We start from the raw sequence: 12447 nt of genomic DNA on the forward strand, positions 1-12447 counted from the left end.
AGTGTTTGTGCTAGCCATGTTAGCTGTAGGAAAGAAACAACTGCCGTCCGTCTTCATCTCATCCAGCTCCATATGTTAGGTAGCACATCACTGCTTAGGGTGTCTACGCTGAGGTATCTAAGGCTGAGCCCAATGTCCTGGTCCCTCATATACTGCATCTGCATTCCCAGGTTCCCTTTCAGAGCAGCTCTATTAGTTTTCTTAACGCTAAACCAGTTGCAASCACTAGCAGCTCTTTTGCCCAAGGCCTGCGTCTTGCCGATGTTTTGGACAAGGACGTGGCAGGTTTGTTTCCCGCACAGTCCTCCAGCAAAGGTGCTCTCACACATTCTCCTCTGTAGTGCAGGTCATTTAACACACAGCCTAATTGCACCCTGCACAAGCACCATGCTGGAGAGTGCTGAGACGCAAGGCCAGGTACTTTTTCCTGAAAAAAATAACAACATAAGTCTGTGCTTTGGGACTCCAGGATCGCAGCGCGGACTGTCTGTATCTCAGGATGCAGGGCACAAGGGAGACCCAGGCCATCTACTCCATGGTRTGAAGGAGGCTAGCCAGCTCTGAACAGGATTAACCCTGAGCAGAGTAGCTGCAAGGCACTCCCACTCTTGTCTAGAAGCCAGGTATCGTACTTGGTAGTCGGAGCATGAGTGCARTGGCCACTGAAGGCCCTGGAGAGACTTTCCGTGAGTCCTCAACGAGTTTTAAATCAATCTCTAAGTCTCTCCATGCTGTATATTCTGTTCATATTTGGGAATTAAATGTACTTTAATTTCTAAAAGAAGTATTTCACTTCCCCACAGAGGTTTCTGCATCTTATTTTGTGGGAAATTGGGAACCAAATGCCAAGTTTTTCACAAATTAAGATACATGAAAGCAATAAGAGCAGTGCTGAGTATATTGAGTTTTGCGATTCATTTCAAAAGGCTAAGGAATTGGGACCTTATTATGTTAACATGACATCATCTAAACAGATCAAGTGTATGAATGAGAGCAACATGCTTTAAAGAATGGAGACAAATACTTGAAAGTTTGAATTTTGTTTTAAAAGGAGAATCTGGAAAGAATTCTTAATGTGAGCATAGACAAATCATGGAAAATTGAACCTGATATGATGATCATTCCAGCATTCATGTGTTAGACAATTCCTTCCCCATCTCTGTTTAACGCAAGCCAGCCTACCTTTATCTAATAAATACACATGTTCTTCTTTTCTTTCTCTCTAGGTGATGTTTACAGAAGAGGATGTCAAGTTCTACCTAGCTGAGCTGGCCTTGGCTTTAGACCACCTCCATGGTCTTGGAATTATTTACAGGGATCTAAAACCAGAGAAGTAAGTTAATGAATAGGAGAGAATTGTAACATAAGTATGTGAACTTTTAGGTCATTTATGTGCCTTGGCATGCTAGTAAGTCAAAAGATACTAAAGACTATTCTTCCTGTATGTAAGGATAGATCTGTGATCTAAGACTTTACATGGGCATGTTGAAGTATTGAAGTAACAAGTGTACATTGAGATAGAGGTTGAGGCAGTGGTGTTACAAGCCAGTGGTATTATGAGCACCATTATTTAGGGTGACTCAGTAAGACCTGGGAAACCCTGTGCTGTCCACACCAGAAATACTGCAATCTGTTTGCCAGCCAAATATTTTTAACTCTAGTCCAGTGTGATCTGGGCTGTGCGTGCGTGGCCTTATTTTAATGAATGATGTCAGTGCGGGATCTCTGTGCCTTTGTCTTGAGTAGCACTCATCTAGATTTGCCCTGAGTAATCCATTTTTCCTGTTGATGCTGTATAAACTGTTCAATGCAACCCCACTTCCAGCTGAAAGTACCCCCTGGCACGGTGCAGTTTTATTACTGCTGTTGGTTAAAGGAAATGAGCATCTCTGAATAGTAGTGTTCAAACTAGCTCAGGAGAGACATAATAATCAGCAATTTAAAGGACTTTGATCAACTGTCCCAAATATTTTCCCAGGAACAATTCAAGCTTATATATGCACGTATTTGCTGTTCCTAATGGAATACAACAGAGGTTTTTCCCTTTTTCTTTACATTTCTTCAATAGACTAAATGACATCCACAGTGCTATGACTGAGAATCGTGTGATGCTGTTTTTATTCTGTTCCATTTGACTATTGAATTGCCAACAKTTTTTTTGTGCCAGCTCAGATAAAATCTGCTGCAGCATTTCAAAGTTATTACCTTTTTAGTGAAATGGTTGCCATCATTTAAAAGGATGATCACTGTGAAAGGTCAGTTTAGCTGTTGTTTACACTTTTGAAGTTTAACAGCAGAGCAGCCTCTTCCCTTTTGTGACATGTAATTTGCTTTCATGCTTATGGGCAAAATAMAACATAAAGAGCAAACTGAAGCAGGATTTTTTAGGTAAAAAAGTTGAATGGGAGGAAACTATTTGTCTACAAAACTGTGTGATTTAAACTTTAAATTCTACTTTGTRTTTATGTTTCAATAGTAACAGTTGTAGTAGTATATGCACTCATACAGATTGACATAAGCAAAGCCCTCAGTCCTTTGGGCTAGAACCCTTTCACAGTGGGAAATTTCCACTCCTGTGTCTGTAACTGAAACTGAAGACCAGAATCTTCATCAAATRCAGGAAGTCATCCTCTCACTCAAGCAACTAGAGGAATAACATGTCACACCGTAGTTGCCATTGCCATCATTGTCTGCTAGAAAGCCTTGGGTTTCAACTTCGTTCTGAGTTTTTCTTTTATACATATTTGCCAAGCAGCATGAACAAACATGCATGTTACAGAGTTAGAGAAGCTAMAATTTCAATAAATTATTTGCAGTTGTTGGCTTGTCCCGTTCTCARTAGCAGGCTCGGGATTACTGGCACATCCTTTCCCCCTGCCCTCTCTCCTRCAGGTCAGGGAATCCAGTTATTGCTTCAGGAGTCAGTCCTCCAAGGCACCGGRTCATTCTCCTTGCTCCCTTTGGCTTTTCTTCTTCCCTATCTCTCTTGAAATACAATATCCAAAATTTTACATGCATCTTCAGGAGCATTTCCAGTCTCACTGGGGCTTAAGATTTATTTCTGATTTGTAGACCTGCTGCCAGAATCAGAGAGACATTTCTGCTGCTTTGTGATTTCTCACCTCTTTTCTTTCCATTTGTTAAAAGACAGGCACTGCTTTCATCCTTCTTTGATTGTTCAGTGCTCTTCTATTTCCCAGAAGTTCCCCGAAGGATCTGCCTGTAGGTTTGTGATTGCTTCAATCATCTTATTAAATAGCCTAAAATGAAGTTCATTGGGCCCAGCTCATTTGAATTGTTTATTTCAAAGAAGACYAGCTGGAAACAGCGCTGTTCAGACATTTCTCAGTCCATTAAAATTTCAAGTTCAGCAATCTTTTTTTTTWAAGTTCCCTGAGCAAAAATTCATATTAACAATTTAAGGCTATGAATTAATTTTAAATGCAGCTAGCATGTACTCTGGGAGCTCTTGTAAGATTAGTTGTACTTATTTTAAAACAGCAAGCAATTGAGTCTTCTGATGTAAGTCTTACTTAGAGCATGCAGATGCTTCTTCACTTAAATTGCTGCAGTCAAATTCTTCTTGAGTTGTTTTAGTGGTTTCAGTGTAATTCCTTGTGGAATTAGGTACTGTTCTTTTACACTGAAATGAGTGGAATTACTTCCACAGTGAACATGATCAAGCCATTAAATATGGCATTACTGAAATAGGAAAATTAAAAGTTTCTGTAAACTAGTATGAGACAAACGTTATTTCTTATGCTGTGCTTTACATGAATGACTTTGATGTGACTCAGCCTTCAGAGAACACACAGRTATTTTTATTTCTTTTTGCCTTTTATTGGCTCCAAGTTCCAAGTATTGATGTTGRTATTTTTGTGTTTTAAGTGCTTCAAGGAAAACCAAAGCAATTGCTGCTTAATACAGCTAGCTGTAGACCATAGCATTTCATCTGTGAGCCGAGCTGCCCTGTGTAGAGAAAGCAGAAAGAGTTAGCACAGGGCAAAGAATTTGGGGGGAAAACACCATCAACCTCTATCAAAGCAAGCAGTCCTCTCTTGGGATACCAAGCCATAAATGTTCCTTCTTTTCCCTGGTGTCATTGAAGCTACGTTAGTGCTGAGTTTGGCATGAGACTTTTTGGCACGCGAGATGGAGAGGCACCATGTAGACCCCAACATGTTACAGGGAATGCTGAGTTCATCAATCTTCATCTTTCTGGCAGGCATTTTAATACTTCACTCTATATCTCTGATCCTTTCACTTTTGGTCAAATTAAATTCCTTTTTGAAGTTTCAAGTTTTCTTTCTGACCTGAAATTTTGACCACATCTTCTGAAAAACACAAAGTGTGGGCTGAATTTTCTGGAAAACTGAGCTGACTCAGAAGGAAACATAAATCATTATTATCGTTATTATTATTATTATTATTATTATTATTATTATTATTATTATTATTATTATCTATTATTATCTATTATTAATATTATTATTAATTATTAATTATTATTAATAATAATATTAATATTAATATTAATAATGATAATAATAATAAAGGTTCCATCTGGGATAGGTGTGACACAGAACTTCGTGTTGATTTGAGTCAAAAATTAAAAAAAAAAAAGAGGAAGAAAAAAGGAAGAGAAACAACAGAGCGAACATTGCTGTGACATTGATTTAAGATACCCTGTAGAATAATGTCAATAACTGATGAAGAAGACATTTTAGCCGTGTGCTGAAGTTGCTGCAAAGGACTATTGATAGGGGCTGCAATCCTGGCTCTGCTCTGAGCTTCCCACGTGCCTGGGGGCTTGTCCTTGCACAGCTGTAACCTGGAGCTTGTCCTCCCACAGCTACTGGGTTCCCTTCCCTGCCTGCGACGTGGGGCTTGACGGCCTTTCTCGTCTCTAGGCAGACGTGTGAACTTGAGGACTGTGAAAGTGGTTTAGGTTTTTGTCAGAKCATCCTGAAGCTACAACTTTGTTACTGTGTTGAAATACAGAATAGGTAACAGTCACGGTGTCTTCTAAGCATATTCAAATCTTAAAATCAATAGATAAATATGGGAAACTGTAGTAGGAGGAGATTCTCAATAGAATTATCCCCAATTTCACATACAGGAATAGCCAACTTCTTGTGTTTTTTATTATTTCAAAACATAGAAAGTTTTTTTTGCTTCTAAATCACATGAGCAGCTTTTAGTTCCTTTTTTCCTACCCAAAAATAATGGTAGTTTATTTCAGATTAACTTATCCTGCATAGCATAGCTAGAAGAATTATTGTCACAATAAAATTTTATTGGTGACAGCATGAGATAAAAAGGAATTGTAAAATGATTAGCTCTAAAAAGAGAGGAAAGAAGGGAGGACCAGAGGATAAGTTTGTTTCCATAGTCAATAAAAGAATATGTAATTTGTGGTAAACTGGGTATCTGGTAGCAACTACATTCTTCTTTGCTTCTTTATGTCACTCAAAGCTAATTCAAAGTTAATCCATTGCAAAAATAATAATTCTCCTMATTTTTACTATTTTCTTTTTCACATCAAGTGTAATTTTTAGTTATAGCTAGTAGTATTTAGTTAAATAAGTGTAGTTACGTGAATTGGCAGAAGGCAGATGTGGAGACACGCAGCTGTCCAAAAGGGTCCTTAAGGAAGGGAAAGTTGAAGGCAGCTGAGGGCACTTGTGTAAGAATATTTAGGAAAGAGGAGATAGAGAAGGATCTGGCAATCAGGTTTCAGAAGATGTAGGATACCACCAATAGAAAACAAAGATCCTTGGATTTTTCCCTGAGACAAACATGTAATATATGAATCTGTGAAGAAGTTTATTTTTGATACKCTTGACCTAGGACAACATTGTCATTCTGAGAGCTGCATTAGTGCCTTAATTCATCTAGGGTATGTAATCGCAAAAATATGTTTAAACATGCCTGTTACATGGCTAATACTTAAAAATYATGTCTCTTCAAGAAATCTAGGGAGAAGGAATGGATGTAAAGAAGCAAAGTATTGAGAAGAAAAACCTTTAGTTATTGAACAAATAGTAGAGACATATGCTGGCCTTTACTTGATGAATTACACAGTAACATCCARCTGGCTGAAAACACACACACACAAATGGCAGATCACCCCTTTTCAGTTATGTTTCAGCCTATAAACAACCTTTCATAAGAGTATATGCTAATGTGTTATTTTTATTTCCTTTTTAGTAAAAGGTTTAAAGGGTTTCTGTAAGAGAATGGAAACATAAAAATAGGTGAAATGCAGCTATGCCAGTTTGAAAAGAGGAAGAATACTAAATCTAACTAGAACTGAAGAAACACTACCCTCATCACTGCATCAGTATTACTAGACAGAAGTTGCTGGAAATCAATATTTTTCCATTTCAAAATTCTTTCTTGATGCTATAAAAACTAGCAATGCTTTCTGGAAACGGCTGTCATTTTTCCCACAGAAATGTTGGAGTGCCTTGGTGAGAATAAAGGCTGTTGGCAGGTGGCTAACATGAGAACACTTCACTTTGGCCTCCAGAATGAATTTTTGTTTGTACTTCTGGACAGAACAGATTAGCAGGGACTGAGGTCTATGCAGTTAATCTGTGACTACTCATTATGCTCTATAGTCACTTTTCTATTATTGCAGCATAAACATACTTGTCTATGGAGTTCGCCTGAGGTCCAGGGAGCCAAAGCCATTACTATTTAGTGCTCTTCTCTGTTCTTACGAGAAGAGTAGAAAACCTGTAGCCCCTTCTCTTGCTCGAAGCAGAAGCTCTGCAGTTTTTTGCTTTGAAGACTGTGTTCTGTCTGAGCTCAGTTCGTGCATCCATCCTGAGCGTGCTGTGGAGTGAAACCAAGGCACCTTAGCCAACTTCCACATCCTGTGTGAGCCTCAGATATGAAATGATCCAGACCTAGGAGAATCATTTTTTACTTTCTGGGAACCTAGAACCCACTAGGAGTTTATACATACTTCTGAGTCATGCATATTTGCTTTCCTGTTTTCAACATGTATTATTCATGTTTGTTAAATACATTCTGCCTAATGTATCTGCCTAATGCATGTGCGCTTGCTTTTTACCTTGCAGCATTCTTCTTGATGAAGAGGGCCACATAAAGATAACAGGTAGGTGAGGAACAAAAAACTTAATCTCTACAAGGCATCTGACTTTTCTGCAATATGTTCCATGCATCTTAAATTTTTCCTTGGAAAGATTTGCTTGTAAGAAGTTGGAAGCCAGAAGAGTTAGAGTATTGACTTTCTTCCCTCTGGTCACTAGTCAAGCACTCTTGTGCTGCACAGCACATGGAGAAGATGGGGTTTTGTTGAACTCYGGACTGGCTTGAAGCTTTCAGGCTTAACTGCCTACAGGCATGGGTGGAAGGATGCTCTCAGTATGACTCTATTTCAGATTAATTTATCTAAATTCTTACTGTGTAGAGGACACCTGGGAAGACATCTCTTTGCCACACTGGAGATGCTGTCTAGCCATCCGTTTCACTGCTGTCAATCTAGGATTGTTATTTTAATGTTACATCAACTTGAGCAAGTACCTTTATTACTTTATTACTAAGTCTTTGCCAAATCTGGAGTATTTTGCTTATTCACTTCTGCTTTGGGCCAGAACCTCAGCTGTGCATGGAGGGAATAATACACGGTGCTTTCAGGGCATAGCCAGGCCAGGGTTGGGTGCACGTGCTCATGTGGCCTTTCTGTGCACGAAAGCTGCACACAAACAGCAGGGTGATTTTTAGGTGGGTTGGATGTTGTGCCCTTCTTGAGTTCTCTTTAAACTGTTTAAATGTATGAGAATGTTAAGCATCTCTTTTTCAAAACCTGACAAGTCTATTTTCTGTTTGTTTCAATTTCTTTAGATTTTGGTCTGAGCAAAGAGGCCATCGACCATGACAAAAGAGCGTATTCGTTCTGTGGGACGATAGAGTACATGGCCCCCGAGGTGGTCAACCGACGAGGACACACACAGAGCGCAGACTGGTGGTCTTTTGGTGTACTCATGGTAATGAAGTAGTTGTATTTGTCTGGGAGGGGAGGCTGTCGGAGTGATTAGGCATCTCCTATACAAAGCATCACTTGGAAYGATTAAGGGTTGGTAGGAGAGTAGACAGCTGAAGATTGCTCCATCATTTTCACTGCATCAGCAGTAAGATACTTCAGCCTGATGCAGACAATACTTGAGATAACATTTGGCCACTGTTTTCCTTACYCCAGTTCTTTCATTAGCTGCTTGTTTCGGTAGGCTATCAAAAGCCATGGATATTTCTCTTCCATGGGAATGAGCAGGGCAGCCTCAGCAGAGAACAAACACTTGAAAGCAAACAGCTGTGTCGTTAATAACATGGTTCCTGTTGGTGAACAGTACCTCAAATATCTATTTTCAGAGGTTAGGGGCATTGTTTTAGAGAAACTCAAATGCTCACTATATGTCCTTCAAAGTGTAATTGTACATGACATATTTTAGAGGAGATCCTGAATGTTTCAATGTACACACTGTGTAGAAAAGAGTAGAAAAGTGGTTCTTTTGACAGTCATCTTCCATCTTCATGTCAGCATCAGTGACTAATGTTTAACAAATGAGATTCAGTAGTTTTTGAACTATCCAACAGTGGATTTCATGTTGGTCTTAGTTGGTGGGAAGCTGTTACTCAGGAACCCTTCTTTTTTTCCTCCTGTGGAAGGGGGGGGAAAAAAAGGAGCTGTATGTGGGCACCAGGTCATCCTCCTTTCTTTGCACTTTTGCTTTGCTGATTGTGTTTGGATTTTTCCATTGTCCCGAGTACATCTTGAAGCTGCTTTAAAAAGAGGATTACGAAACAGTGTTTAAATGTTTGTTCTTCACAAGGATAAAGTCAGCAGAAGCAGACACGAATGCATTAATTGGCACAGAGAAGTAGTAAGGATTCAGATTCATCTTTACTTGCTTTCTTTGCRCTGAATTGACTGTACAAAAGTCGAAGTTTTCCCTTCTGTTGCTTAACTTTTAAGAACTTTGCAAGCTATTTCTGAGACACTTCACATTTTAGAAGCTATGGGAGTTGCCTTTTTATAGATGGAAATTGCTGCAAAGTTAGTTAATAAGCAACATGAATTTACCAAGCATCATTCTTGCTAGATTAAAGTGATATTTTGCCTGTTTTCTAAACAAAATAAATGAAAGGGATCTCATCCACTTGCATTTCAGGGAAGTATTTGACATAGTGTTGCAGGGGAAAATATTCATTAACTTTGTTAGTCCAGGAACTACCTATACCAGTCTATGAATATATTACAGGGAAAAATGCAACAGCGAGAAAGAAGCTGTTGAAGCTCTAGAGTAATATTGGCCCAGRAGCAGAGAGGATTAAACTCATCATGAAGCAAAGCAAGCCTGGAAATCAGAAGAAAGCTCCTGACTGCTGAATGAGAGCCTGCAAAACACTTTCCAGTGTTGCTGAGTTCTGAGGGGAAAATCCAGCTACAGTGGAACTTGATTGCTTTATGACAAGGAGTTGATAACATGCTGCTGAGTTGAAGGACCTTGCTGGACCTGAGATGTAGCTCTAGAGAAGGCTCTCAGGGAGGTATTCAGCTGCCCTCATGCCAGCCATCCAAAATTAGATCTTTGGGCACTGAGTTGGGCCTTTCCACCACCCCGAGCCCCACCAATCTGCAGTGCCACTGCTGCTTAGGAGGCTCAGTGGGAAGCTGGTTTGTGACAGGAATAATTTATCTTTAAAATCGATAGGAGAGCAGCAGGTTTTTGAAGCAATTRCCCCCAGAGTCATTTTGTCAAGCGGCGCGGCGCCCGTTGCGCACAGATGCTGTGCGGTTCTCATTCCTGTAGCGACGAGCTCAGGTAGCAGAGAGGCTGCTGCCTCCTCAAGGGTGCAGGCCGCACCTCTGTCCCAGCACGGAGTGCCCAGCCGCCTGCAAACGGGCACCCTCGATGCAGACACCGCAGCACAGCAGTGCAGCTGTGCCTGGCATCGCCCCTCACCCTGCAGAACCACAGCCGCGTCCAAAATTCTTGCAGCAAAGTTACTAGTATCCCTACTAATTTAGTTAACTGTGTATTTCACTGTGTGTCACGAGACATAAAGTATGCTTAAGTGCTGTTTATTCTCAGCAGGCAGTGTCACCAAAGGCAGCAAGGGGAGGAAGCAGCGGGAAAGCCACAGAAATCTTTATTTGGGCGGCTGYATCACTGGTCTGATGACCTTGCTGCTGGCGGCAGGTGGTGCGGCGTTWACTGCTGTTATTTATAACCTGAACTTAAAAGCAGCAAAGCATCCTGATCTCCTGTGGGCATGAATGCATTTGTGGATGCTCAGCACATCTAAACCACTGGTCTTTATTCAGTGAAATCAATGAGTTATGTCTCAAATAATAAATATACAGAGTCCTTTGAATACTTTATTGTAGCTCAGTTTTGGAGAATAGCTGTGCCTTTTCACTGTCTATCTCTAGTTAAAAGGAAATGCTCATGTGTTGRTACATGAGCTGTTTTTCTGTCACCTGTTCTTTTGCATGTGGTAGGTTTTGCTAAACTTTATTTTTTTCTCYGTCTTTCTCTTTTCCATCTCCTTCCCCAGTGATTCAGTATATTAGAATTAGAAAGAGTCAGTGCAAAAGGAGATGAGGTAAAAAGAGTAAAATCCTTGCAACTGTAAACTGATGCTTAAGCCTTTGCACACTGCTGGTCATCTTAGAGGAAAAATGACTTTAATCACTTCAGCCTTTTTTCCTTTTAAAGAATTAACTGATGGGAACAGGAGAAGGCGATATCCATGCTATAGAAGTGCGTGAGGATTTGCCTTTGCTCATCTCTCCTTGTTTTCTAACACTTACATGTTCTGCTAGGGAAGCTGGGTTTTATGTCAGTCTGAAAAAGTGAAGAGAAATAAATGATACCCAAATGACTTATTAGCATTTCTCTCCAAGTAATTTGCAGTGTGATGTGAAATATGCATAGAAAATACATCAGTTGGTGGCATATRCGTAGCTTGAAAGGAAGTATTTGTGGTAGTGGAATTTTCATATCTAAAATCTTGATCAATAGAGGGAAAATACATTTTCTGTAGTAGAGAATATTTTAAAGAAGTAACGATGAACTTGTGCATAACCTAATCATCAAAAGAGCCACTGAAGAAAACAAARTGCTTTCTTGTGTGTTCTGTTGTTTGGGCTGGGATTAGTGCTATACTATGAAGAGGACTCAGGAAGCTGCTAGCAGCACGTTGTCAGCCTGCATGGACTGTGGCACAGTCTAGAATCAGACTGAATATTTGAAATACGTTGTGATTATTATTAATATCAAAAAAAAATCTAGTCTTCCTAAAATCAGTGAATTCTACTGCCAGCCGTAGTGAAAGTTCATGTACTGCCAGCTAAGCCTTTGATACAGGCTACAAAACCAGGAAAGTTACCTGCTCTGTTTGTTTGCAGCTCATTTTGTTTGAATCATTTCCCAGTGGTTTGCTATGATACAGTTATATTATGTGAATCTTGAAATTCACCCTTTTCAAGTATTCCACAGAGGACCTAGGTACCTGCCTCTTATTTGGTAAATGATAATAACTGTTTGGACCCAACTAAAAGTTTGTGCAGGGGAGTTTGTGTAGTTCTCCTCACTGGACATTTTGTTTTCTGCTTGTATCTTACTCTTTGCATCTGCAGTTTTAGATAGGACATGGTGCTGTTTTAGTAGTGTAGTTCTAGAGAAGCTTTGCATCAGGAAGTCTGTGAATAATCAGTGACTTAAATTGTGCAGAAAGGGARTCAAAAGGAGGGAGAGGAAGTTCTTCTGAACTCTACGCTAACAGAAGGTGGTCCTCCAGAATACACAATATGTGAATAATTGGTAGGCAAGAAGAAATGTAGCAGGTGGTTTATGCAGATGGAGGGAGTGCAAAATGAGCCTCACAGCTAAAGTGTAGGGTGTGCTTCAATTCAAGCCATAGCCAAGACCAGGGCAAAGTTTCTACACACCTCGACCCAGCTCTCTGTCAACCTGTGGTGACCCACACAGCCCAGTGTCTATGGGAAAGGGTGTTAGCAGCGGGCGGTCTCCTCTGTTTGCCTGGTTAAATTTAACATCTTCTTGATATTTTGGTAAATAAACAGGAAAATGGGATATTGTGTTGTGGCTTTGACTGATCATTTTCTTTCTGAAAGAGCAGCTCTACAAGGCAACCATTGTCTTCACTTTCTTAGCCCAAACAGGAGTTGACACTTTCCAAATCTTGTTTGCAAGTCAGCCATAAACATATTTTTAAGCATTTTTTTTCTAGCTATTTTAGTAGCTTGAGAGAATTTAATAATTCAGATGAATCTTTCAGTTAATTATAGTAAATGAGCTACCAGCCTTCTAAGCTATCCTGTGCCTTCATCACAAAACCAAAACCACAGCTTCAGGATTTGGAGATTTTTTTGCCTTGGTGTTGGGGTTT

At 39.9% G+C, this 12447-nt stretch overlaps 1 protein-coding gene across 1 annotated transcript in view; it reads left to right on the forward strand.

Annotated features, from left to right (window-relative positions):
- The window catches only part of RPS6KA2 (ribosomal protein S6 kinase A2), a 153916-nt gene that overhangs the window by 92476 nt on the left and 48993 nt on the right, over window positions 1-12447 (forward strand). Inside the window, exons 6-8 of the mRNA XM_026044739.1 lie at window positions 1227-1333; window positions 7089-7126; window positions 7876-8018. Of these exons, the coding sequence (XP_025900524.1) occupies window positions 1227-1333; window positions 7089-7126; window positions 7876-8018 (288 nt within the window). The remainder of the gene's footprint in view (window positions 1-1226; window positions 1334-7088; window positions 7127-7875; window positions 8019-12447) is intronic.

The sequence above is a fragment of the Nothoprocta perdicaria genome, unplaced genomic scaffold (genome assembly GCF_003342845.1).
Source record: "Nothoprocta perdicaria isolate Ctin4 unplaced genomic scaffold, notPer1 scaffold_38, whole genome shotgun sequence".
Lineage (NCBI taxonomy): Eukaryota > Metazoa > Chordata > Aves > Tinamiformes > Tinamidae > Nothoprocta > Nothoprocta perdicaria.